General features: G+C 39.5%; 1 protein-coding gene across 3 annotated transcripts in view; it reads right to left on the reverse strand.

Moving 5' to 3' along the window:
* Positions 1 to 15887: 15887 nt before the first annotated feature.
* The window catches only part of LOC126472401 (pleckstrin homology domain-containing family D member 1-like), a 185571-nt gene continuing 173924 nt past the window's right edge, over positions 15888 to 27534 (reverse strand). For 2 of the 3 annotated variants that reach the window (XM_050099935.1, XM_050099934.1), the window contains exons 11-12: positions 25647 to 25769; positions 15888 to 20384 (exon numbers count right to left, since the gene is read on the reverse strand). In XM_050099935.1, coding sequence (XP_049955892.1) covers positions 20305 to 20384; positions 25647 to 25769 — 203 coding nt within the window. In that variant the 3' untranslated portion in view covers positions 15888 to 20304. The remainder of the gene's footprint in view (positions 20385 to 25646; positions 25770 to 27534) is intronic. The other variant, XR_007586406.1, reaches the window with a different exon arrangement.

The following is a 27534-nucleotide window of genomic DNA, read 5'->3' on the forward strand; positions in this document are numbered from 1 at the left end:
TAGTCGAATTAAGTTGGGTGATGCTGAGGGAATTAGATTAGGAAATGAGACACTTAAAGTAGTAAAGGAGTTTTGCTATTTGGGGAGCAAAATAACTGATGATGGTCGAAGTAGAGAGGATATAAAATGTAGACTGGCAATGGCAAGGAAAGCGTTTCTGAAGAAGAAAAATTTGTTAACATCGAGTATAGATTTAAATGCCAGGAAGTAATTTCTGAAAGTATTTGTATGGAGTGTACCCATGTATGGAAGTGAAACGTGGACAATAAATAGTTTGGACAAGAAGAGAATAGAAGCTTTCAAAATGTGGTGCTACAGATAAGTGCTGAACATTAGATGGGTAGATCACATAACTAATGAGGAGGCATTGAATAGAATTGGAGAGAAGAGGAGTTTGTGGCACAACTTGACGAGAAGAAGGGACTGGTTGGTAGGACATGTTCTGAGGCATCAAGGGATCACAAATTTAGCATTGGAGGGCAGCGTGGAGGGTAAAAATCGTAGAGGGAGACCAAGAGATGAATACACTAAGCAGATTCAGAAGGATGTAGGCTGCAGTACATACTGGGAGATGAAGAAGCTTGCACAGGATAGAGTAGCATGGAGAGCTGCAAAAAAAACCAGTCTCAGGACTGATGACCACCACAACAACAACAATATCATAATAATAAGTTATTTTGTACCAGCGATAATGTTGGGACACAAACAAAACAATTAGAGATATGCTCTTCAGTTGATTAATTTCTGTATCTTCACCTGTTTGTCTCTATAAGTGGTAGCAAGTGGATGTATTATGAGTTCTGCCAGGTTAATATTGTTCAAAAAAAGTATTCTAACCATATGTTAAAGAAGTGTTTTAAAAGTTATTATGAAGATGCAACTTATGTATGGCTATTTATATAATTATATGAATTAATAGAGGGAAACATTCCACGTGGGAAAAATATATCTAAAATATTGGTAAGTCACATCATCTTTGTTTTTAAATATATTTATATAATTATCCACATCTGTTCATCATTTCACCTGTGCTGAGAATCCTGCATCAAGAGGATTGAAGCAGACAAGAAGAATTTGCATGAGCAGAGGAGGGGTGATCCAGAACCAATATTGTCATACCAAACTCTATGCACACTAGCGGTAAGAGGAAAAAGAAGTACATAAATTTAAATGACAAATGATCATCTAAAAATGTATCGAATATTGAAGGTCTGTTGATATTAAAGCCAGTTAAAGTTCACCACTCAGGATATGTGTACCTTCCAAATTCTTTCAATTATTCTTTAGAATTTTTTAATTATTCAAGCAGCAATTATTAATCAGTTTCCATTATATATTATGACCTCCCCAATTCTAGCCACAATTCAAAAGAACTGCAGTCCACTGTCTAACAACTGATTCTGACCTTTTAATCCTATCTGGAGACAAAAGCTTCACCACTTTAGTTTTGAACTGCAAGGATTACCTGTCAGAAGAACTCCGCCAGCTGTCAGATACTTCCACCTACAAACCTTGCCACTATAACCATAATCCAGAAATCCAGCAGCATCTCCAGCCACTCCGCACAGCCTTAGGCCCATCCCAGAATCTTTCCCCAGAGTCCATCTCTCTGCTCACCCCTACAGCTCCCCACATTCCTACCTTCTACATGCTTCCTAAACTCCATAATCCCAACCAACCAGGAGTCCCCATTGTGGCCGGTTCAACCTATTACCAGGAACCTACCATCCTACTGAAAAGATATCAATCATTTCCTCCAATAACTTAACACAGTCCCTGGCCTTTTACCACACAGTGCCCCGCTACTCACTATTAATGCCACCTCCCTTCACACTAACATCCCTAATGCCCATGGCCTTACCGCTATTGAACACTACCTTTCCCAACTCCTGATTGATTCCAAACCAACAACCTCCTTCCTAGTTGCCATGACCAGCTGTATCCTCACTTATAGTTACTTCTCCTTTGAAGGCATTAGCTACAAACAAATCCAGGGTATGGCTATAGGCACCTGGATGGGACCATCCAATGCCAATTTTTTCATGGGCCATCTAGAGGAACCCCAGAATCCTAAATCTCTCACCTAATCCAGATTCATTGATGACATCTTTGCAATCCAGATTGAGTGTGAGGACACCCTATCCTCATTCCTCCAGAACCTCAACAACTTCCCCCCCACCCCCCCTCCCACGCCTTATTTGCTTCACCTGATCCTACTTAACCCAACAGGCCACCTCCCTAGATATTGACCTCCACCTCAAAGGTGGCTACTACATAAGTACCTCTGCCCATATCAAACCCACTAACCACCATCAATACCTCCACTTTGATAGCTGCCACCCGTTCCATACAAAGAAGTCCCTTCCATACAACCTAGCCACCTGTGGTCATCGCATCTGCTGTGATGATCGGTGGTTTCAGTTGCCTGAGAATGCAGTCGTGTGTGTGTGAGTTGCATTTGTGTGTGTGTGTGTGTGTGTGTGTGTGTGTGTGTGTGTGTGTGTGTGTGCATATGTGCACGCGTGTGTGTCATCTATTTTTGGTGAAGGCCTTACTGGCCGAAAGCTTAATTCGTGACAGTCTTTTTATTTTGCCTACCTCCGACTCAGCATCTATGCGATCTCTTGTCGCCTTACAAACCTCACTGCATGCTCTACATATGAGCCACACCGTATCAATCACCTCAGCCACACACAACAATTGACTACTAGGCCACAATGATTGTTGGTGCAGTGTCTTATCTCCCACATTATTCCCACCAGTATCACTAATCCTAACCTTCAAATTGAATTTTTTTCCTCCACCCTGGATTCTTGCTCCTTCCATCTGTGTCAGTACAAAAAAGTTTCCTTATCCCTAGCCAGTACACAGTCCCACATTCTGTTCACTCGTCGTTGCTTGGCTCATGGAATCCCCACAAATGGCTTTACCATCAAATTACCCATCTCCGGCTGCCACCCCTTCTTCCTCAGTGACCTCCAGCTCTTCAGCTTCCACCAATCCTTAGCCTCACCAACATAGTCCTACCATATCAACCAAGCGCAAACTTACTTGCAGTACCTTCTCTCCATCTGCAACATTCTCCTTCTATGAAATTCCAAATTCTTGGACCCAAACACACAATGAAGCTCTTGCCCTACAGAAAGTAGAGCAACATGCACAACACCACCTTAAAAAACTGTCCACCCTGCTCACTTCTTACTCTCAACCTTGGAGTACCACTGTCCACTACATCTAAAATACCCTCCAAACCTCCCACACATCCCCTCATAGCTGACAAACCCTGTCTCACAGACCTACTACATTTACCCCATCCTCCATAACTCTCTCCCCCAACACACAGAGTCCAGAACCTAAACAGATCCATAACACAGTCATGAACCTTTCCTCCAGAAGCCTCAGCTCCACCGAAATATCAGTCCTTTCCAAAGGCCTCACCTTTTACCCCTCCCAAATTAAATCATGCAGGACTTGTTAAAGACTTCTCTCCTTCTCTCTGTCCCTACAGTGGGAACACTTTTTCACCACTGATACTATCAATCACACTCAACCGAAGACGAATATAAAACCCTGCATAACTCAGTTCACTCCTCCATCTGACCATGATCCACCTCCACTGCCTCCAAATCACACTCTGTTAATTTTCCAAAATTTCTTAATCTCAAACTATGCCTCACCATCTTTTCCCAAATCCCGCACCATGCAAACTAACCTTACATCCACAGAAAGACCTGCAGTCCACCATCTAAAAACTGATCCTAACCTTATAATCCTACCTGCAGACAAAAGCTCCACCACTTTTGTTTTGAACCGCAAGGATTACCTGGCAGAAGGACTCTGCCAGCTGTCAGATACTTCCACCTACAAATCTTGCAACAGTTACCCCATTCCAGAAATCCAGCAGGCCCTCCAGTCGTTCCTCAAATCCTTAGGCCCATCCCAGAACATCTCCCTGGAGTCCACCTTTCTGTTCACCTCTACAACTCACCACACTCCTACCTTCTGCGTGCTTCCTAAGTCCATAAAGCCAACCACCCAGGAAGCCCCATTGTGGCTGGTTACTGTGCCCCACTGAAAGAATCTCTGCTCTCTTAGACCAGCACCTTCAACCTATTACCAGGAACCTACTCTTGCATAGAAAAGATACCAACCATTTCCTCCACTAACTCTCCACAGTCCCTGTCCTTTTACAATGCGGTGCCCTGCTCCTCACTATTGATGCCACCTCCATTTACACTAACACCCCTCATTCCCATGACCAACTGTATCCTCACCCACAATAAATTCTCCTTTGAAGGCATTACCTACAAACAAATCCAGGGTATGGCTATGGCCACCTGGATGGCACCATCCTATGATAACCTCAATAACTTCTCACCCATTTGCTTCACCTGGTCCTACTCAACCCAACAAGCCACCTTCCTAGCTGTTGACCTCCACCTCAAAGATGGCTACATCACTATCTCCATCCATATCAGACCTATTAACCACCAGCAATACCTCCACTTTGACAGCTGCCACCCATTCCATACAAAGAAGTCCCTTCCATACAGTCTAGCCACCCATGGTTGTCGCATCTGCTGTGATGATCGGACGCTCTAGAAACACAACAAGGGTCTCACTGAAGGCTGTTAGACTGTAATTATCATCCCAGCCTTGTACAAAACAAATCTCCCATGCCTTATCTTTCCAGTCTCCTGCCACCTCCCAAAGTCCCACTGTCCAGCCACAGAGTAGCATTACCCTCGTAACTCAGTACCACTCTGGACTGGAGCAACTGAATTACATTCCCCATCAGGGTTTCGACTATCTCTCATTGTGCCCTGAAATGAGAAATATCCTGCCCACTATCCTTCCCACCCCTCCTACAGTGGCATTCTGCCATCCACTGAACCACACAATATACTCGTCCATCCCTACACAACCCCTGCTCCCAACCCCTTACCGCATGGCTCATGCCCCTCTAACAGATCTAAATGCAAGACCTGTCCCGTACATCCTCCCACCACCACCTACTCCAGTCCAGTCACAAACATCGCCTATCCCATCAAAGACAGGGCTACCTGTGAAACCAGTCATGTGATGTACAAGCTACGCTGCAACCATTGTGCTGCATTCTGTGTGGGTATAAGAACTAACAGACTGTCTTTCTTTATTAAAATGAAACTCCTCCAGCTGTTCTTAAGATTTTATATTAACTTGGCTAGTAGTTTCGACATTGCGTCAATGCCATCTTCAGGGCTGTACACTTTGATGAAATCAATTGTGTGTGGCTCAGTACTAGACTCCACAGTGAGACCAACATGTGCTCCACATGGATGGCAGGCAGTAACTAGTTACTGCCCGCCATCCATGTGGAGCACGTGTTGGTCTCACCATGGGCTTGTAGTAAGGTTCATTTCAGTAGTCGTCAGAGAGCACCAGATAAGAGGCATCACCGCACTTTGGCAGCTGCTATGATGCAGGAAGCCCGTATGTTCGTATGTGTAAAACACTAAAAGATCTTACATTATGTCATAAAAGACAAAAGACAGAGGATACTGCAAGAGCATTGGATTTTTGTGAACCATACTAAAATGGCACATTTAAAGTGCATACTTAAAGAGCACATTCATATGTCCAGATTCCCAATGAAGCAGGCCTCGACCTGATAAGCTTTCCAGTGTGGGTTTCGGGATGTAAATTTTCTTGGAGTACCAGTACTGTATTAACTCATTTTTTATTCTTTATTATGGCATAATGCCATATGTATTTGAAGATGAAAACACGCACTTGAAATGCAGCGAGCAGTTGAAATTAGCCAATAGTGTGGAGCTAAACACTTCATTTCAAACACATTGACTGCCTCAGCGTAAAAGATTAATAAAAACCAAATTTCTTTAGCAAACCAACAAAAATAACTTCATTGTTCTACAAGGCGATTGATGGATGGCTGTCAGAAAAGTGGAAATAAAATGAAATCTGAAACTAACAAAGTATATTAGCCTTCCGTAATTATGTGAATGTATTTTAATTCACTTGATAGCTCCTGGCCACAGAAATCCATTTTATTTTCATTTGATGTGAGAGCAGTAAACGAACAGGAAACAGCACAATCACTAAATGTAAACACGGGTCACATGGAGACTAAACATTTCCCCACTATAACTCAGACTGCTCTGAGCATCAGCCCCAGATCTACGACATTTCTGAACCGGAGGAGTCTGATACATAAAACATATATGTTACAGGAAATGTAAGACCTGTTATTTGGTCTTAAGTGTGCCAGAGTGCAGTGCCACCCCTCTTCGCACAGCATTCTTCTATCGCATGTCACTGTATTTCGCTCCGTGGAATTGAAACATGTATATTTTGTGCTGGATGCCATCAAACTATATTCACTACAGTGGAAATTAAAATGTCCTGTGGTGCCTCTCCTGCTCCCTTGTAATCAGGAGAACAAGAACTCTTCAGAAAATTTGCAATCTTTATTGCCTGTTAGCTAATAAATTTCTGTTTTGGGTGACATAAAATTAAATATAGGGTACGTAAACCCAGTAAAGACAAGAGACAAGCAATAAAGTACACATTTCTTCAATCCTTAGCTCCTAGCATTGTTTTCTCTCTAATCTTGCTACAGCTCTACATGGCACGCTTTTCTTTCTACAAAAGAATCTATTACCTCATCAAAGTTCGTCAAACGTTTTGCTACATGAAAAATTGAAATATCGTTGACTAATACTGCGTAAGTTGTTAATACAAATAGTACTCAAGACTGGTGTGGTTTCTCGATTTGATTCTGTCTATTTTGCTAATGTCTGCTAGATAAAACAAAATAGGCCTTTCTAACACTGCAGAAATTGTAACACACACACCAAATACCGTAAACGAGACTGTTTTGGCACAAATGGTCATTTTTATAACACGACAGAATGTAATTCACGAAGACCAACATAAAATTCCTATTAGGCCTACTACAAGCAAAAATCTTTATGTTAGAAAACAGCTTCACATTTCATTCATACGCTCCAGTGTCTCGAGCACGAGATCGAAAATGAGTAGTATGAGATTTTTATATAAATTTGGAATCGTCATATTCTTCCCTAATTTGTGTGATGTCCCCGCTTCTTCTCCTTCCTCGTTCAAACAATCAATCTTGTCATGACTAATTCTGGAACTATTCCTGCCTTTGTAAAAACTTATTCGCCGATTAACTTCACTAACCCTGCCAGAATCACCGGTTTAGTTATCCCTAATTATTCTCTGGTTAGGTGTTGTTATGTTCATACAAACCATTTTCCGTGCTCCTTCCAGAATAGAATTTAAGCAACTGCTAGACGGGGACTGTACAACTGGCCCTCACTAGAGTAGCGACCTGGCCAAAAACTTCTGACAAAATTTCATTTTCCTGGATACACCGAGAATATAATACGTAATCTTTCTTAACTCTTATTCCTGTTAGTCATTTATTTCCACTCTGGTAGTCTGAATCTATGGATTTCCCTAGTAATTATAACAATGCTGATTATTCGCAAACCCAATCAACAACGTAATCAGACAGCGATTGGCGTTCACTCGTTCAGCTTTACTCCGCTCAGCTTGTATAGCCCAGTCCCCTTTTGCCTGCAGGAAAGTTTATTTCTAACTGCAACGAGAATTCCCCTGACAGAGACATCACGAACACTATGCACCCATTCAAAAATCAACTTATGATTTTTTTTTATTTATTTAACTATGGAATGAAATTGCTTATGTCTTCGGTCCCTTGGCTTACTACTTAATCTAACTTAAACTAACTTCCGCTAAAGACAACAAATACACCCAAGCCGAGGGAGGATTCGAACCTCTGACGGAGGGAGCCGCGCGAACCGTGAAAAGTCACCTCAGACCGCATGGCTACCCCGCGCGGCTTATGATTCATTCAGAAATCAACTTACAGAGGGTGTTCAGAAACCAACAGGGATGCACATCAAAATCATATGAGTAATCGATAGACCAATGTGCGCTGGATGCTAGGTGCTTTGTGAAACAAGGTTTTTTTTCCACAAGAATACGTATTTGGCGTCCCCACCCCCCTCCCTCATAGATCCGGGCCAGCTGCGTGTGCATGAATCTGGCAGCTTGGGCGAGGCTGTAAAATTTTTCCCGGATGCATCTAGCTGCTTGCTGCGACTGTTTACACAGCCAACAGCCCCATTTCTGTAGCCAGAAACAGAAGAAGGTACTACTCATACGCCACTCAACTGCGCATATGCATGAGCCCGCTCATAACTGCTAAAACGAATCTAAACAGTTGTGACGTCACGCTCATCAGGGGCAATTTGTTGTTATGAAGCATTGCATAATCTTCCTAAATACTATGACACTTTTTGCTGTTGGCAGACGCTTGTATGAGCACTGTGTTTTGTTGTTGTACACTCCTGGAAATGGAAAAAAGAACACATTGACACCGGTGTGTCAGACCCACCATACTTGCTCCGGACACTGCGAGAGGGCTGTACAAGCAATGATCACACACACGGCACAGCGGACACACCAGGAACCGCGGTGTTGGCCGTCGAATGGCGCTAGCTGCGCAGCATTTGTGCACCACCGCCGTCAGTGTCAGCCAGTTTGCCGTGGCATACGGAGCTCCATCGCAGTCTTTAACACTGGCAGCATGCCGCGACAGCGTGGACGTGAACCGTATGTGCAGTTGACGGACTTTGAGCGAGGGCGTATAGTGGGCATGCGGGAGGCCGGGTGGACGTACCGCCGAATTGCTCAACACGTGGGGCGTGAGGTCTCCACAGTACATCGATGTTGTCGCCAGTGGTCGGCGGAAGGTGCACGTGCCCGTCGACCTGGGACCGGACCGCAGCGACGCACGGATGCACGCCAAGACCGTAGGATCCTACGCAGTGCCAAAGGGGACCGCACCGCCACTTCCCAGCAAATTAGGGACACTGTTGCTCCTGGGGTATCGGCGAGGACCATTCGCAACCGTCTCCATGAAGCTGGGCTACGGTCCCGCACACCGTTAGGCCGTCTTCCGCTCACGCCCCAACATCGTGCAGCCCGCCTCCAGTGGTGTCGCGACAGGCGTGAATGGAGGGACGAATGGAGACGTGTCGTCTTCAGCGATGAGAGTCACTTCTGCCTTGGTGCCAATGATGGTCGTATGCGTGTTTGGCGCCGTGCAGGTGAGCGCCACAATCAGGACTGCATACGACCGAGGCACACAGGGCCTACACCCGGCATCATGGTGTGGGGAGTGATCTCCTACACTGGCCGTACACCACTGGTGATCGTCGAGGGGACACTGAATAGTGCACGGTACATCCAAACCGTCATCGATCCCATCGTTCTACCATCCCTAGACCGGCAAGGGAACTTGCTGTTCCAACAGGACAATGCACGTCCGCATGTATCCCGTGCCATCCAACGTGCTCTAGAAGGTGTAAGTCAACTACCCTGACCAGCAAGATCTCCGGATCTATCCCTCATTGAGCATGTTTGGGACTGGATGAAGCGTCGTCTCACGCGGTCTGCACGTCCAGCACGAACGCTGGTCCAACTGAGGCGCCAGGTGGAAATGGCATGGCAAGCCGTTCCACAGGACTACATCCAGCATATCTACAATCGTCTCCATGGGAGAATAGCAGCCTGCATTGCTGCGAAAGGTGGATATACACTGTACTAGTGCCGACATTGTGCATGCTCTGTTGCCTGTGTCTATGTGCCTGTGGTTCTGTCAGTGTGATCATGTGATGTATCTTACCCCAGGAATGTGTCAATAAAGTTTCCCCTTCCTGGGACAATGAATTCACGGTGTTCTTTTTCCATTTCCAGGAGTGTATATGGCACATTTCCTTTGCGATTTATGTTTTTTTTTTTTTCTCGTTCACATTTTATTGTTGCAGTATTATTCTGCAGTTGTGGGATACAGTAATATCCTTTGTTGCAGTATCCATTCATACCAGTCAAAACTACAAAAATTTAACTGAAAACTAAAACAACAAAAAATTCCCGGAATTCTAAAAAATTCCCCATTTTTTCCCAGTTTTCTCCCAGATGAAAAAATTCCTGGGTTTTTCCCGGATCTCCCAGTTGTCCCGGGTCATATATACCCTGAAAGACCAAACTGTCTGTCTGCAATAATGGCCAACGACATATGTGGCCAAGAAACGTGTGAATCACCTTGTTGCTGAGCACGCTGCCAAACATTACATCCTTTGTTTCAATGACTGCTTCACAACCTTTGCCATATGGATCCTCCCCACCCACACAGCTGCTTTTCTGGATTGCACAGGTGGGAATTTTCCCTGCAATACTATCCTACATTCCCGTAAGCCCTCTGGCCTCAACCTTTGTTAGTCACTGTCCTCACCCATCCAGCCCCTTTCCTGTTCACTTTCCCGCACCACAGAGCCCTCATTCCTGTTCACTTTCCCGCACCACAGAGCCCTCATTCTACCAATGCACCCAGTCTTTTTACTTCTCTCCTTTTCCACTACCTCCCCCCCCCCCCCCACCCCCCACTCCCCTGACCTCTGTCTAATCTGCAGCACTTCACCATCCGCCATCCCTCACTTCCCCGCCCCAGCCTCCTCCTTACCCCCACCAAGTGACCACTCCCATCCTGCACCGGTGTTGCTGCTTTCAATGTGGTTTCAGTTGCCTGAGACTTCAGGCGTGGGTGTGAGTTGGTTTGTGTGTGTGCATGTGTGTGCGTGTGTGTGTGTGTGTGTGTGTGTGTGTGTGTGTGTGTGTGTAGTTTCTCTGTTACATTTATAAAATGGTTATTAACCCATTACTGGCCATTGTCCCTTTTTTGGGACGCGTATATTTTACTTATTTCTACGTAAGCAAGGGAGCTTTTAGCCTTTATTGTTGCAGCTGTAGGTTCAACTAACTGCTATAATGCCTGTAAATGTAAAATAAATAACTTTTTTCTAAGTACTTCACGTCAGGAAAATTATAAACTTTCCGATTTTTTGTTCTCGCACTTGGCAGCACTGTATGTCTGCTGGTAGTTCCTGGACGACAATGAGCTGTGATTTAGTTGTCTGGGCGTGTTTGTTATTAACATATGGATGTCTATGTAAGATTAAGTATACTTCAGATTTTTTCAAGTATGTGCAATATCGATATATTTTATACGTCCCAATAATGGGACAATGGCATGTTACACTATCATTTATTGTTTATGTGCCGTATTCTTGTATACACATAGTGTACAGAGAAGAATTGCATTTTACGTTCTTTATATCCGGTTTTTTTTCCCCATGTTCTATTAGAGTTTTAAGATTCCAAGAGGATAAAAACATGCCGCGTGGACTCACACTTGAAGAAATTCTAGCAGAACTAGCGAACCATCAAGAGAGTGACGATGAAGATGATGACGTAGAATTAGCGATTATTCCACCCGATGCAGATGTTATAACAGATGAAGACATTGACAAAAATGTATTTAACATTGAGTCTGTTGTACAAGATGTAGACGGTACTTTAGAGAGAAGCTCTCACTTTTGGATGTCCGACAGAGAAGAGTGATGTTTTACCTATCAAAGAAAACAGGATCAGTACCAAAATGCAGAGGACCACAAGGAAGCAAATTGATGGGAGGACGGGTGAGTACAGATGTACGACTAGATCCAGGAAATCATTTCATTGTGTCAAGTAAAACACAGAAGAGATGTGCTTACTGCAAGAAAAAAAAAGAAAAAAATTGTGATAGGTGCAATGTTGGTGTGCACGACAAGTGTTTTGCTTCATTTCATACTGAATAGACATTCAATAATATTAAAACATTCTTTATGTATTGTTTGTGTTGTTTCTTACAATATTATGCATGGAGAATAAGGTTGTGAATTTGGATAGTGCATTTGGCCAATGTCCCAAAAATGGGACGGTCTGTAGTTTTTGTTCTAATAAACTGAAAATTTTCAAAACAATTTTTTCTTCAATTAATCACTCAATGTAACGTATTTATGTATAAAAGTTTGCAAAAAATGATCTGATAGAGTTTTGGCCAGTAATGGGTTAAACATATTTGCTACTTCCTCTGGGTTATAAATGTTTTCCAAGCCAGCCTTTAATATAATTCAGATTGGGTTTGTTTCTTTACAACTTTCCAGATTGCTTTGGTTCTGTATGAAGGATTTTCTATGTAAAATCCATTGTCTCATTTCGTAACCTCCTTTATTATTTTATTTAAGATAGATTTATATTTTTTGATGTAACTACCAAACTCCAGAGTTTGACTTCAACATGTTGCAATATTGGGTAGGTACCAATTTCTAGCACAAGATTTCCTTCAGTGGAAAAGCAAGATCAAAATAATATTTAAATATATTTATGGAAGTCTGAAACTTATCAGACATATTTTCCGTACTATACTCTAGCTCTAGCTTGTTGGAGATAATTCTGGAATGTTTGTACTGTAGCATTACTGCCCATGTGTGTAGTTTTCCTCACAGAATTATAGACAAATTAGTGTTTACACATAAGCTTATAGCCTGCACATGATGGTCTTCCAGTCCAGCTTTAATTACTACAGATTTATATTTTGTTTTGGAGCTAATTGTTGTTTGGTCAGACATGTTATACAGTGCCTTCATTGTAATTGCTGGATTTTGATTTTATATCCTTGTGGGCATTTCAAAATATTAATTAACAGCACTAAACTCAGCTTATGCTCCATTCAATTGGACGTTTGCATACTTTTTCGCTAGATGTTGAAATTGCCAAAGAAGCTATTCTGGAAGTGTTGACATATTTTATTGTCAAGTATGACATTTGTGAAAGACCCATTTTGGACTCTTGTGTTCTTGTCCATTGTTAACATTGCAAGCACTAATTAGGCATGCATATTGAAGTGTATATTACTTGAGTTAACTAGTTTGACTTTTCCGTTTGTTGTAGAAGCCTGAATATACTCTGTGCACTAGTTTTCTGTGCTAGCATGGGATTGGTTTGTAATTTGTGTACTCTTGTCCAGCCAAATGGATAGTGCATATTCTGGCTCTGATCCTGACATGTTTAACTGATATGGTGGTACATAAATTTTTCCTAGCTTAAACTTACAAGGATATTTTTCTGTTTTGTTCTGTCTTAGTGTTATTGTACCCAATGGCCAATGGCCAATGATCAACTGTTGTTTGTTGATGACACCATGTGGTTCTTAAATTGGAAGTTAAGTGATTTTGTTATCTCCTCTAATGTACTACTACAAAGATGGTTAAAGTTGAGCTTATGTGGTCATGTATTAGTATATGTTAATGATAAAAATGTCTGGTAAATAGTTTCGAATTGCATATTTTAGGAAAGGACCCGTCGAGATTTGTTTTATAGTGTACTATCATGTAGTGTTTGATGTGCAAGGAGTTAAATGAAACTGTTCTCTTTTGAAACTTTACTTTAGGTCACTAGTTCCCATTGACTGTACCATTCTGTTTTACATTAACGTTATTTGTGTTCGGACTTGGTCACATGTGTCCTGGCTTTTAAAGAATAATATATTTACAGGTTAATTTTTATCAATGTGTATCTTGCGAGTACCAAGAATCGAAAGCTTTTCTGTAATAAAGTTTGTGCTAACAAGTCTATGATTTTGAGTGAATTTTCAGCAGCTTTCCACTGATGCAACCCTGTTTCCTAGACAGCCTGCTCAATTGGTGCAAAATCTTGCTAGAAAATGTTTTCAACAACGTCAACAACTTTTCTTCTGTCTGCTTCACTTGGTCCTCCTCAACCCATCATGCCCCCTTCCTGGATGTTGACCACCTGCTCTGATGGCTCCATCCACACCTCTGTCCATATTTAAACCAACCAACAGTACTGGCATTTTCACAGCTGCTATCCCTTCCACACCAAAAAGGAGGGATAGGAGGGTGGAGGAAGGTAAAGTGCTGCTTGTTGGAGCATACAGGACCGAGGTGGGGAGAAGGTAGGGTAGCTAGCTGCTGGCATGCTCTTATCTCAAGCAGATGTTGGCAGAGTGCAAGTTGCATTTCAATGCGGCTTCCAGAAGTCAATGCATCGTGCATCACACAGGAAGCGGCATAAACTGTTACATGAGCAGTTGTGACTTTTTGCATACAACATATATATACAAGTACTGCAGCCCAATAATCATCCTCTGCTTTATGCATTCACATGTTCCACGCTGTCCACCATATGTCCAGACAATGACTACCTGAAAAAGTGCCTGTTTCCATATGAAACATATCTGGACATGTGAATCACAATATTAACCCACACTATACTCCTGAATGCATCCATCATAGCCCAAAGCTTTTAAGGTGGTAGACCCATTATTCTTTATCGGAAATCTGTAGTGGGGAAATGTTTGCTTTGACATGCCTGAACAGATCCTGCTACCGGACTGAAGACTTGCAGCCATTTGTCGTCTTACAGCAGGCTGGTGCACCCCTATATTGGAGTCTGAATGTGTCAGATGTGCTAAATGACACGTTTCCCATTAGGTGGATGGGCTATGATGGTTCCATTGCACAGCTGCATGTTCATAATACCAGTCACTTTGTGGACAAATCAATGAAGGAATCAGAACCGTTGCTGCTGAATGGTGACCCATACACGAGCAGAACTCAAAATATGATGTACGAGTGACGAGTGGGTACCCACTGAAATTCTCACATAGCAGAAAAAACACTGAAAGCTGCAAGAAGTTTCACAACAAATCACGGAGCCACAGTACCTTATCTCTAATAGTGTCCAAATTATGATTTTTGAAATGATAGCACAACTTTATGGACACCTTGTATTTACAAAGAACAGCAACAAGGTGTCAGTGGAGTGTCCAAGTGACAGCACACGCACCCTATTCCACATACACATGCACGCGCACATGCAAGCGCCTCCTTACTCTCTCTCTCTCTCTCTCTCACTCACACACACACACACACACACACACACACACACACACACACACACACACACACACACACACACACAGATGATTGCATGTGCAAGTGCAACACTTTTAATTCAATTTCACTACAAAAGATAGAATTACTTGGCAGCAATTCCCCTCTGGCACAGTTATGTCCACAAGGCAAGGGAAATTATTCAAATGAATAAACATCAGCTGTCACACAGGCAATGGCTTTCTCCAGTGAGACTGGATAATCAGAACAACTAAGCTATCTGAGAAGTTCGGTTAGCTCTAACCGCAGTCCATTTCAGTTCTATAGGGGAGAAGTAGGAATATCCCAGAAATGTGGACATCATCGTGACACTGCTTACAACTCAGCATGAACAGCAACAGCTGTGTAGGATTGAAAGGACAGCCTTCACAGAGGTGCTGGGAGATCCAAAGACAGTCAAAGATGATGATGTTTCTTTTTAAACATAGCTCCTTGTGACCATAGAGACATACGTACCACCTCCCACAAGTCCCAGTGCACACAGTGCTTCAAAGCTTATATTCACAAGAGCAAAAATCCCGCATATGTGGCCCATTACTGGGTGAAAACTATTTGATTCAGTAATTTAGTATAGTGTTATTTGCTGTTTCCCTTTATTTCTGTTGTATTTCTGTAGTGTAATCTAAATTAGTTTACTGTTTACTTTTGTTCTGTCACTTCTTTACCTTGTGATCACCACTACTTATTTTAATGTGATAAATCTTGAAATATATAAAATTTCATCTCTCCTTCTGACATGAATTTTAAAAAAAGTGCAAAGATGTACCTAATGCTACAGTATGACCTTCATCTGATATTCTTGGAACTCTTGCTTCACTATATTGAAACAACAGGAAAAAGGTGACAAAGAGGTAGCCCCTCTATCCAAGAATAATTGCATTTGCTGTCTATTATGAATATTGTATTTCAACTGAAAGTTTATACATTCTAATTTGTTAACTTTTGCAATATACTGTTTTCTAAAATAAAAAGAAACAATCAAGGTTTCACAAAACGTACTGTATTTTACAAATGAATTGGTATTTTTTTCACAGGAATTAATTTTTATGAACATGGTGAAATGAAACGGCCACATTTTCAAATTACGGTAAATGTAAAACTACATTACTGAGCTATATATGTAGACTTAACAGTGAGTGAAATGGTTCAGAGCTCCTGCAGTGGACCACATAATACCTAGTACTTAAGAGTAATGCATTTCATATTAATATTGAAGAAACTATTTCAGAACTATGCATTATTCTAAAAATTTATACAAGTACAATAACTGAAAATTGTAATGTATGTATTTAACATTACACTACAAATTCTGTATAATTCCCTAAAATCTAAACCTACCATCACTGACAGATCCAAATGTGTGAGAAAAACAAAGCAGTTTATCTGATCTTAATGTGGAATTTACCCTTCAGCTGAGAACTCATTACACTAATCTTCACAGAAAGTGCAGAAATTATGTGGTACAACGTTAAAATAAAAAGGCGTGATGTCAATATGTCTTTTCATACTGTAGTAAGAGATTTATTAATAATATATTATACACAATTATTTCAAACCATATTCCATAACTGTTACAAAAAAGTTTAACATTGCATTTTATTGTAATGTTTCATGCTCTTATAGTGTACATTATTATATACTTCTTGTAACAAGTAACAGTGAACCCCATGATAATCTGAATCTATGAATAACCAATAACAGATCAAGAGCTGAGAGGTACCAGCCTTACATCACAGAATATATCACACATAGCAATAGTCAATCAGTTTTTGAAAAAGATCAACTGTTTGACAATATGATAAAAGACATCACAATTCTTAGCACTTTAATTATATATGGAACTCTATCACTGAAGGCACAAAGAAAGTTATTGCAAACAACTGTCCGAAGTCATTTGTTAATTACAGCACAGTACAAAGCCTATCAGTGTAATTGATTTATTTCTCTATATAAAAAAGATGAAAAGCTCAGATTTTATTTTCAAGAGAAACACATCCTATCACACCACTCATACACAGACCAGTATAGGGCAGTCTGTCATTTTTTCTTATTTTGTATGTGAATCAAAGATAAAATGGAGCAACCAATGCTGTCTTCTGTGATTACTCCAACATTGAAAGATCCTTAGAGTTCTACAATTATCAGAGGCAAAATATCAGTGACAAAATTTGAAAAGTACTGCCTAATTGTTAACTTACGTAAACAGTAAACAGCTAAAACCAAAAACAAGGGCACTTATCTCCGTGGTGGCAAATTTGTTGATCTGATCTCAGTTTTTATGTTTTGTTTTGTATTCATTGTATCAAAATGAATGTTAAAACAATTCCATGTCTTATCACATGGGTCTAGAGATAAATTACAATATTGCTAAGTAGAAAATAGCAAATCTTAGATCCCATTTCCCTAATCAACACCACCAGAGTGGGAAACAGCTGAAAATTTCAAATTCTCCACGCAACACTCCATTAGTATAAAGATATAACCTCCTCTTCAAAGAAAAGTGGGAAGAGTAAAAAAACACAGAAGCGTGATGAGAAACGCAACATGTGGGTGATAGGAACCATAATAAGGATGTAGAGGTAGTAAATGTAGGTTTTCATTTGACTACATGGAGAAGATAACAGAAAAATAGTACTAAATAGGAATGTTCAAATAAGAAACTAAATCATGATAGGGCATCGCAGCTATGTTCTTCTAGCGTACCGGTAGTTTTGAATCACAGCACTATGAGAAAGGCTTCAAAACATTATGGTCAATAGCTTTAGCACAAAAGTAACAATCGAATGTTAGGTGTAAACATTTTATCTCCATTCATGTATTCTTTCATCATACTCAACACATATTTATCTTCAGTTCACATACTGTATTACATATTTTCATCACAATGGAAAGTAAAGTACAGACTAACAAATTATAACGATATAATAAAAATTTCATCACAATTATTTATCCATAAATGTTTTTTGCCTTCCATCTTTGACATCCAAATTTCTTTCACTAGCAACCTGTATCAATATTATCCCCTCTTTGAGTGTATTATGTGCCTCTTGATAGATATCCTGAGCAATTTATCCTTTCCTCTGTCACCTCGCAACAGTTTTTTCTTAATTTCCTCTCTTTTCAACAAGCTCTCAAAGTAACATAAGTAGGTCCTTGTAACATTTTATTTTTTATTTATAAAGACTGTGTTAATTATAAGCTCATAAACTACTGCAACAAAATCACTCCTCCACAAATAGCTCACATGGCTGCCAGGCACTGTATGCTGCTCACAACTTTGTTCCAGCAATGAAGTGAAGTGTCAGGAAACCACAGTAACAATTTTTCTCTGCATCTAGTTAATATAACAACATTAGGATTATTATTGCAGTGTTTTAGAAGTTTGTGTCTGCATACAAAAGTAAAGTCAACTGAATGCACAAGTCATGAATACTACAACTTAGAGGGTTAATTTTTTCCTGATATTTTTGACTGGAATGTAGAAACAAATAATTTTTTTTCAGTCTTGTTGGAAATATCAGTACTTTACAATATTATTATCCATCATGTCATTTCTATAAATTTCAATATATTTCCTGTGGCATTAAATTGTTACATACCTCTCAGATACAATTTGATTCTTTTCATAATCCTGCATTCACATAAATATTCAAAACTTTAGATGCCCAAAGGATGATAGCTTCATTCATCATATAACCTCTCAGAACCATTTAAAGCACATGTAACATATTTAAACATAAAAAATATTAACAACTACAAAAATAGCTGCTCTACATCATTCACAAAGATTAAACATTTCATAATTCAATTATGGATCTAAAGACACACACTTATATCACAGGCTGTTTTATATAAACTGTCTTTTTAATATTATAATTTCAGATGATCAATACTGGAGTATTCTAAAACTCTTTACATTTATCTTTTTATGGAAATGCAAAGTATATAATCTCCCAAATTCTTAATTTCTTAAAAATATTGTTTTAGCATTGTTTAAAACATTTTTGTCATGAAATAAATGAGTTATCACATTTACATACAGATTCACATGGAAAAGAATGTTTTACAATAATTTGATGGCAACAAAAGACCCATGAAACATGGCTGCAATATAATGGTACAGATGAAAGTTATTTTATGAGGAACAATTAATTATTGTTGTCAGAAACAGGCTTACATTTATATGATGTTCCCACTTTTCAACTTGAGATACATAGTTTGCATCATATTCTTTCAGGTTGTAGATCATATCACAGTGGAAGGAAAATTAATTTTTCAATCACAACTGCAAGAGGCCTTCATTGGAGTATGTAAGGACAACTTAAAGGCCACTTGCAATAGTTGTCAAAATGTAGATTTACTTTACAAAATGACATAATAAACAACATAGAAGAATTTTATCAAACCTGACTTTGGTCATGTAAGCCTATGCACATACATCTTTACAAAATATTTCATAAAACTGATAAATAAATTCTCACAAAGAAAAGTCTACAACACAGCCATAATGGAATGTATCAGCAGAATTAACTTTTAAATATGATGTGAAAGGGTAATACTTCTAGTGGAGCACTTGTGTTCAGGCAAAATGCTCACATAGTTATAGAGAAGCACGTAGAATGTATTAACCTTTGTACTGTGGATCATTAATATTTTTGATGAAATGTACTATGGAAACTACAAAAGAAGAGACAAAAGAAAATACTGGGTAAGGGCTGAATGCCAAAGAATATAAAAGACATGGGCATCCAATATAAATCCTAGACGTGGAGTGGCTTGATCTAGGACAGAAAGGAAACAATGAAGTTACTTCCAGTCGAACCCACACAGAAAGTGTGCATCAATATGTTGATGATGGTTGCGAGTAAAGGTATGAGAAACCATTCACTAATATTTCATACCTTCACTAAATGCTTGAACTTGCCTGACAGTAATAAAGATAACAAGAAGGTAAGCATGAATGAAACAGTGTCCTCAACTTGTGGTAAACTACGTTCGTATACTTAACAGTTTAGAATAGAACCATTATAAGATACCCAACACTGAGATGTCAAAAATGGCATTAAGTTAGCAAATCACTATAGGACTGCAATTTCACCAGCTGCAATTTGTTATTTTTATAGTCTGAACATGCCTCACATTCTTCCTAATATCTACTAAGTACCAACCAAAGACATGGAATAACAAACTAAAATAAAAAGTTCCAGAATCCACAAATATAAAAATAACAGATCTTCATCATAAATCTTTGTAGCTATATTTACACAATTGCACTCTCTCTCTCTCTCTCTCTCTCTCTCTCTCTCTCTCTCTCTCTCTCTCTATCTCTCTCTACTGGTGAAGTAGCAACAAAAGAGAAAATAAAATGCAACACAGTTCATCACTTTTATCATGTCTAAGTGCTACCATCTGCTTTGGGCCTTGATAAAGAATCTTCTTCTTGTCCATCTGAGCTGGTTGAATTTCTGAAATAGCCTGCAAAATATAAAGTGCTGTCACTCATGCACTAACAAATATGTTAATATTTGCATTACAGTATCATGTTACTGTCAAAATAAAAATTTCATTGTTTTACAGACTTATTTTGTCAGTTAAGCATGTTTTCTTATGTACCAATTACAATCTTCTACTTGCAACCCCGGATCAACTCAATCGAAATAAATGAAATAGCATGTTGATGACAGTGGTTCTTTTTGCTAGGGTGTGCCTAGTTGTCAATAAAGTACCAAGCAATAGATTTCTGTGTTTCATTGCCCCACAAAATAAATAAATAAATCCTCTTCATTGCTTTACATGTTTAAGTCATTACCTTCCCAAATTCCCAAAAATAGCTTCCTGGCATTCACTCAACCTCTGTAGTATACTGGTAAGGCTATACAACATACCTTCCTGTTCTGATTCCATAAAACATACATTTCTTACACTGTAAAAAACTCATCATGCAAAATTTGTATTCTACAGCTTCAACTCTGAAAAATGAAGCTGTCGTCATCTAGGAAGAAGAGTGTGTCCATGGCATACTAATCATTAAGATGTTAAAGAAAGGGCAAGAACTGAAGGAGTCAGCAGAAGGGAGTGCTACCTGTCAATTTAGCTAGGGTTAATCAACCCAAGTTAACTGTTGTGTTTTCAAATGCAACACTTTCCTGGTAACAAGTAGTTTCATATTTAGTGATAGACAATAAATCTACTAATATAAACTGCTCAGTCTTACGGTATTGATGTTCTTGTCTTTCAATTTAGTGAAAATATAACACACAATTACAGGAAATAAGCTCTTGTGGGTAAGCACTACTTCTGCTGATCCCTACAACTAGTCACTGAGAATGGTGAAGCAAATATCCTATTTCATGTGAGAGATTGAAGCTACGATCTAAAAAGCAGCCTGAAAACATCACAGCATCACATCTTTCACAAACTGTCAGTTCAAAACCTCATCGAGTTGTCAGTGCACTCAGTTTATCGGACCATTTCCGGAGTGGGGTGAGAGTGAGGGGTGGTCCAAATGGCAACTTGTTGGGCCATGTTAGCGTCTGTCTACTTTCTGTGTTGTTTGACCCGCAGCAGACGTGCAGCTTTATGTGCCACTGTGGGCGACAGCCTTTTGTAAGGTACCTGACTTCAAATGTCAGTAGCGTACAGCTTCTTCTGCAATGTTCCCTCGAAAACTGGTCGGGATGTACCCACATCCGATGACAGCAGCTATATTTGTAAGATTTGAATCCAACTGTCACTGATGAGGCATCTCCAGTTACTGTCAGTTGAGATGTTTTTATATCTGCTGTTCTTATGTCATGTTACATACCTGTTAGTGGTATGTCATTCCTTGTAGATAGGTTAGACAGTGTATATTGAGATACCAGCAAATTGCACAACTTCATTTGCGGTGTGGTCATATGGGTACATCCAAACAAGATGACTCCTTTCTGCCATTCTGTCCCATCTTCACATCAGCCCACCTTCCTGTTCTGATTCCATACAAACAACTAGTATATGCTCACCACTTTACTGCCACAGTTTATGCCAACAGTGGAGGGTCACATGACTGCCCAGTACCAGTACTACACTACTCCAGCACTCCAAAGTGACTAGTGTGCTCTAGTAAAAATAGAATCAAGATTTTTTCTGGAGAGCTTCTGGCACTAATTGAAGTTCCAGGATGCAAATAATAAATAAATATGAGGAAAGGCAACCTTTCAAATGCAAACACTTATGCAATAATATTATGTGGAGCTAATGACAACCTCTTTTAAAGGTCTGTTCAGGAACCTACTCTTACTTGCTGATACATTTATTCTTTAGAGTTACTCACAGCAAATAACAAATATCAGTTTCAAATGAAGTATGCTTACACGTGAATGCAATAGAAGAGGAAAAATAAATTCCATATGGATAATGTATCCCCATCTAAGCAACAAATTAGTGTTCTTGACACAAAAATTTGAATTTGCCTACAAACGTCAGACTGTGAACTGAATATCTCCAGGAAATATAAAAACCTATATTATTAGCCAAGACCTTGATAAATTATCTAAAACCTTAGATTATTATGTCGTTCAGAAAGAACTGCTTATAGCACTTCGAGAGTGAGATATTTACCACCGCTTATAGACACACATAAAAGTGGAGGTTCATTACATTAGCTTAGCTTTGAGAACTACTAGTTTATTCAGTGGGGAAGGAGAAGAACAGGTTGGGGAAAGTTAAAAAGAAAGGGCAGGTCAATCAGACTACAGTATGAGAGGAACTCACCTGTAGTGAGGACAAAGGTAGACAAGAGACATCAGAGAGACTGAGAGTCAGAGAGAATACATACACAAGGCAGAGAGAATTGTGTACTTTTATTTTTGTATGTGTCTACTGGCAATACTAAATATTTCATCTCCTGAAACTGATTATTTCCCAGCAATTTTGTCTTATAATTAATAGTTTTCACGATAGACTTTTTCTTTTCAGTATTTGAGTTCCACTTTTCTAACCCCTTTTAGCACTGTAGGGAACAATTTTCACTGTAAATAAGCTTCTGTTGTGCATTATATAATAACCATTATTGTTTAACAGTGATCAGTATACTCACAAACATGCCGAGTATCTTATAGATTAAAATCAGCAAAATAATATAATCTGAAATAACAGGCAAATTGCAGTATTTTTAATTCAGCTAATTGAACATATGATGTTACAAATTTCACACGTGAATTTTTATAAAACATTTATTTCTTACAATATAATCTAACTGGATAGGTAAAAAAATCTACTCACCAAGCAGCGGCAGGAAAACACATATATGAAAGAGCTTTCGGAGCCAGAGACTCCTTCTTCTGGCAGAAGGGTGGAGGGAAAGAAGAGAGCTGAAGGAAGAGAACTAGTGAAGTTTAGGAAAAGAGGTAGAGTTTGGAAAAGTCACCTGAAAATCTGGGTCAGGGAGACTTACCGGACAGTATGAGAAGGAAAGACTGATTGTTGGAGACTGCACTGGGCGGTATTTAAAAACACGAGAGCTTAAAAGTGTAAAAAAGGATAATACGCAAGACATAGATTACTGCTGAGATCACGCATGAGTTAATAAGAGCAAAAAGCTAAGTGCATTGTATCTGACAGAGATGGAGGAGCATGTAGAAAACTAAGACAGGATGAAGAAAGAAATAATTACTGTGAATAAATTAAAATAAATTAAGGCCAGGTGGGTGGCGAGAACCAAGGACATGTTCTAACGCTAATTCCCAGCTGTAGAATTCTGAGAAACTAAGGTCCTGGATAATAATCTAGATTGCATGCATTGTGAAACATGCATCAGGGTCACGACTGTCATGTAGTGCATGATCTGCAACAGGATATCTTGTGTTTTCGGTGCACTCTCTCTGGTTAGGCTCGTTCATCCTAACTGATAACTTGTTGGCAATAATGCCGATGTAAAAGGACGAAAAGTGTTTACATAACATCTGTATATGATGTGTCATTTCACAGGTGGCTCTCTCTTTGCACAGCATGTACTACAACATGACAGTAATGACCCTGGTGTGCCTTTCACCACAGGTGCAATCTGGATTCTTCCACCAAATACCAATTTCTCAAACCCCAAAGGTGAGGACTGATGCTACAACATGTCCTTTGTTGTCTCCATCCACCTAGCCTGAATTTATGTTAATTTCCTTGGTCTCAACACTTTTTCACAGTAATGATTCCTTTCTTCACTCCATTTTATAGTTTTCTACATCTTTCATTTTCTGAACCATTTATCTCCCTTCCACCTCTACAATGCACTTAGCTTTTCACTCTTATTAACTCATGCATGAAGTTTTAGCAGTAATCTCTGTCTTGCAAATTATACTTTCTTCCACCTTTAAGCTCCCAGATTTTCAGATCTCACCCGGTGCAGTCCCCTACAGTTTGGCTTTCCTTCTCTTCCCATCAGTAACATCTCCATTTCCCTGGGGGTTCTGGGTGACTTTTCTGAATTCTACCACTTTTCCTAAATCTTGTCAGCCCTTTTGCCTCACCTTTCTTCCTTCTCCTTCACCCTCTCTGCCAGGAGGAGGACCCACTGGGTCCAAATGCTTGCATACGTAATACTTTTATATGTGTGTTTTCCTGCTGCCGCTTGGTGAGTTTTGTTTATCTATTCAATTACAAGAATGTTTCCAAACATTGATTACTTTTGTTGTTACAATGCAGTCTGTCACCTCTAATTTAAACTCAGGCTTACAAACTGTGCAATTCCCACAAATTTAAACTAAGGCTTACAAACTGTGCAATTCTCACAACATGAGTATAATACAAGATGGCTAGTGGATGCACTGAATACATCCTGCATCTGGCTCAGTGGCAAAATGGCTTAAGGATGGAAACATTAGATATATGGGCTTTATTCAACACACATTTGTTTGTAGAACGGCTCAAGATCACTTTCAGCCCGCACTGAAAGACAAGGAATTTGTCCACTAATTTTTTTCTTATACCAGTACTCCTCAGGTATTCAATAATGTTTCTTTAGCATGTCTATTGTATCCTGATTTAATGGAGTAATCCAATGCCAATAACCCCTCTTCCCTTGGTCACTCCATTTCTGTGTCATACATTTCCTTTGACCAGTATTTTAATCACTACTTACAATGATGAAAATAAGTCTGTGCGGAAGAGAATTGTCACTATACTTCTTAAATACAGATATAAGAGAAGAAAATAGAGATATTCAGATGTTTCTAATGCAAATGAGATTGTATTGATGAGTTGTTAATTGGCAGCTTGCAACTTCTTATCCCTCACCAGCAAATTTATACACAATAATATGAAATGAATGTCATCTGTAACAGAGATTCAACTGTCTCTTTAGCTGATTCTGTTAACTTACTGAAAGCATCAATATGTGGTATATGTATTCATTTCAAACTGATTTAAGTTCTATTTATGTAAACACTAACTGAAACTAAAAGCTATGCTTCAATGATTTTAGAAAGGTAGACTGAGTAATTTTAAGGCATACGTACATTCCACAAGTAAATCTGTTTCAGTTACAAATTACATAACATATAAAATCTGAACTCAGATATTGATGGATACTAACACAATATTAGAGAAAGGACATGTGGCCTACAGTGCTGTGGTTTGGAAAGAACAACTAGCAGACACACATGTACTTGCATTTCCATTAGCTCTCCTGCTTTTTCTTCCAGTTTTGGGATCTTGTAAGCAGATGCTTTGCATCTGCCTCACAATAGTATTAAAATAAATACTCACCATTATTCATTCTTAGTGATTTTGATCTTGTGAGCTGTGGCTTTAAGCTATTTTTAGAAATCATTATTGACAGTGATCTTCTGAGGGGTTGATCAGCAGATGGAGAGTCTTCAAAGTTGAGCCCTAAAACAGTTTTTCTGTAAAGCTTCACAGAAACATTTCCTGGCTATCACACTACAACACATTTAATATTATTTAACTATGAACACTATCTGTGCCAAAACTTTACAAAGGGCCATCTACACACTGTACTGTTTTGCAGTACAGAACCAATATTAGCAATTCATATCTGTATTACGTTGGGAGGCAGCCAATGGCATGTGGTAGCCAATGAACAGTTGTTAACCAAATACGTCTTTATGCTGCTAATTTATCACTTTTTGTGAACGACCATTCCTTCATATTATGCTTTTGTCTTTAGTTGATGTTTGTGCTATGGATATACAGGGGCTGGACAAAAATATGGGAACACTGCAAGAAATACGTGCTTGAGCATAAATCCAGGTGCAAATGTCAGTTGTGGTCAGAACAGTAGGTAGTTGTTGAGTGCATTATGTCGGAGATAAGTGAATTCAAATGTGGGCAAATTGTTGGTGCTTGTATGGTGGATTCTTCTATAAGCAAGGTACCAAAAGTGTTTAGTGTTTCAAGAGGCACCATAATGAAGATTTATACCGTGTACAGAGAAAGTAGAAAAACATCTTGAGCTAAGTCACAATGAGGACAAAAGTGCATGTTGAGTGATCATGAGAGACAGTCATTGAAGAGGATTGTGTGGAAAAATAAGACGATGACAGCTGAAAATATCACTGCTGAATGTTGCACACGCGAACCCTGTCAGCACAAAAACAACCTGATGGGAGCTCCTTAAGCAGTGAATTGTAGCGTGAACTGTAATTCCAAAACAATTAATCAGTGATGCAAATGCCTGTAACAGGAAAACATAGGGCCAAAACCACAAAACCTGGACTATTGGGCAATGGAAGTAAGTAATTTGGTTGGATGAGTTTTGCAGCACACTGTTTACAACTTCTGGTCGAGTTTATGTCCCAAGAGTGAAACTTGGAGGGGGTTTGGAGATAATTAGTTTGGTGATGATTTGGGCATCCATACTGTGATACTCATGTGCCTCGTGGGTACTCTGCAACGATGAGTTACTGCCAAGGGTTAGGTGACCATTTTGGTTGATCAGGTCCATCCCAGGGTACAATGTGTTCCTCATCACTGATGCTGTGTCCCAAGATGAAAGGCTCCTGTTCACATAGCTTGTATTTTCCGAGGGTGGTTTTGTGAGCACAAGGGTGAATTATCAAACTTCTCATGACCACCAAGTTGCCAGAACTCAATATTATTGAACCTTTGTGATCAACTTTGGAGAGAAGAATGCATAATCACAATTCACCTCCATGACTATTACCTGAAATCACTATTATTTTGCAAGAAGAATTGTGTAAATTTCCTTTGAAAACTATGCAGGACCTGTATTTATCCATTCCAAGACAACTACAAGCTGTTTCAAAAGCCAATGGTTTTGCTGTACCATACTGGGCATGGTAATCTGTTGTGTTTTTGGTGTTTCCATATTTTTGTCCATATACATATATAGCACATTTTCACTTCTATGTTGAAATATTATTGATGATTTCATCTTAATGGTGGAATTTATGTTGTACTGACAGACTGATCTGCAGTGTGCCTGGTGGTGTACACTAGCATAGAAGCTGATGGTTTCACTTCCCAGTGTTTCCTTTTATTTGCACCAAGAGTTCTGAAATACACATGTTAAGCTCACGTTTAGTATATTTGCTTGTGCAAATGAAAGTTCCCCTCTGAAAATCCAGTTTCATTGCACTTTACCTTTTACTATGTTAAAATTGTTGGTTAAATA

Source organism: Schistocerca serialis, chromosome 1 (genome assembly GCF_023864345.2).
Source record: "Schistocerca serialis cubense isolate TAMUIC-IGC-003099 chromosome 1, iqSchSeri2.2, whole genome shotgun sequence".
In the NCBI taxonomy this organism is placed as follows: domain Eukaryota; kingdom Metazoa; phylum Arthropoda; class Insecta; order Orthoptera; family Acrididae; genus Schistocerca; species Schistocerca serialis.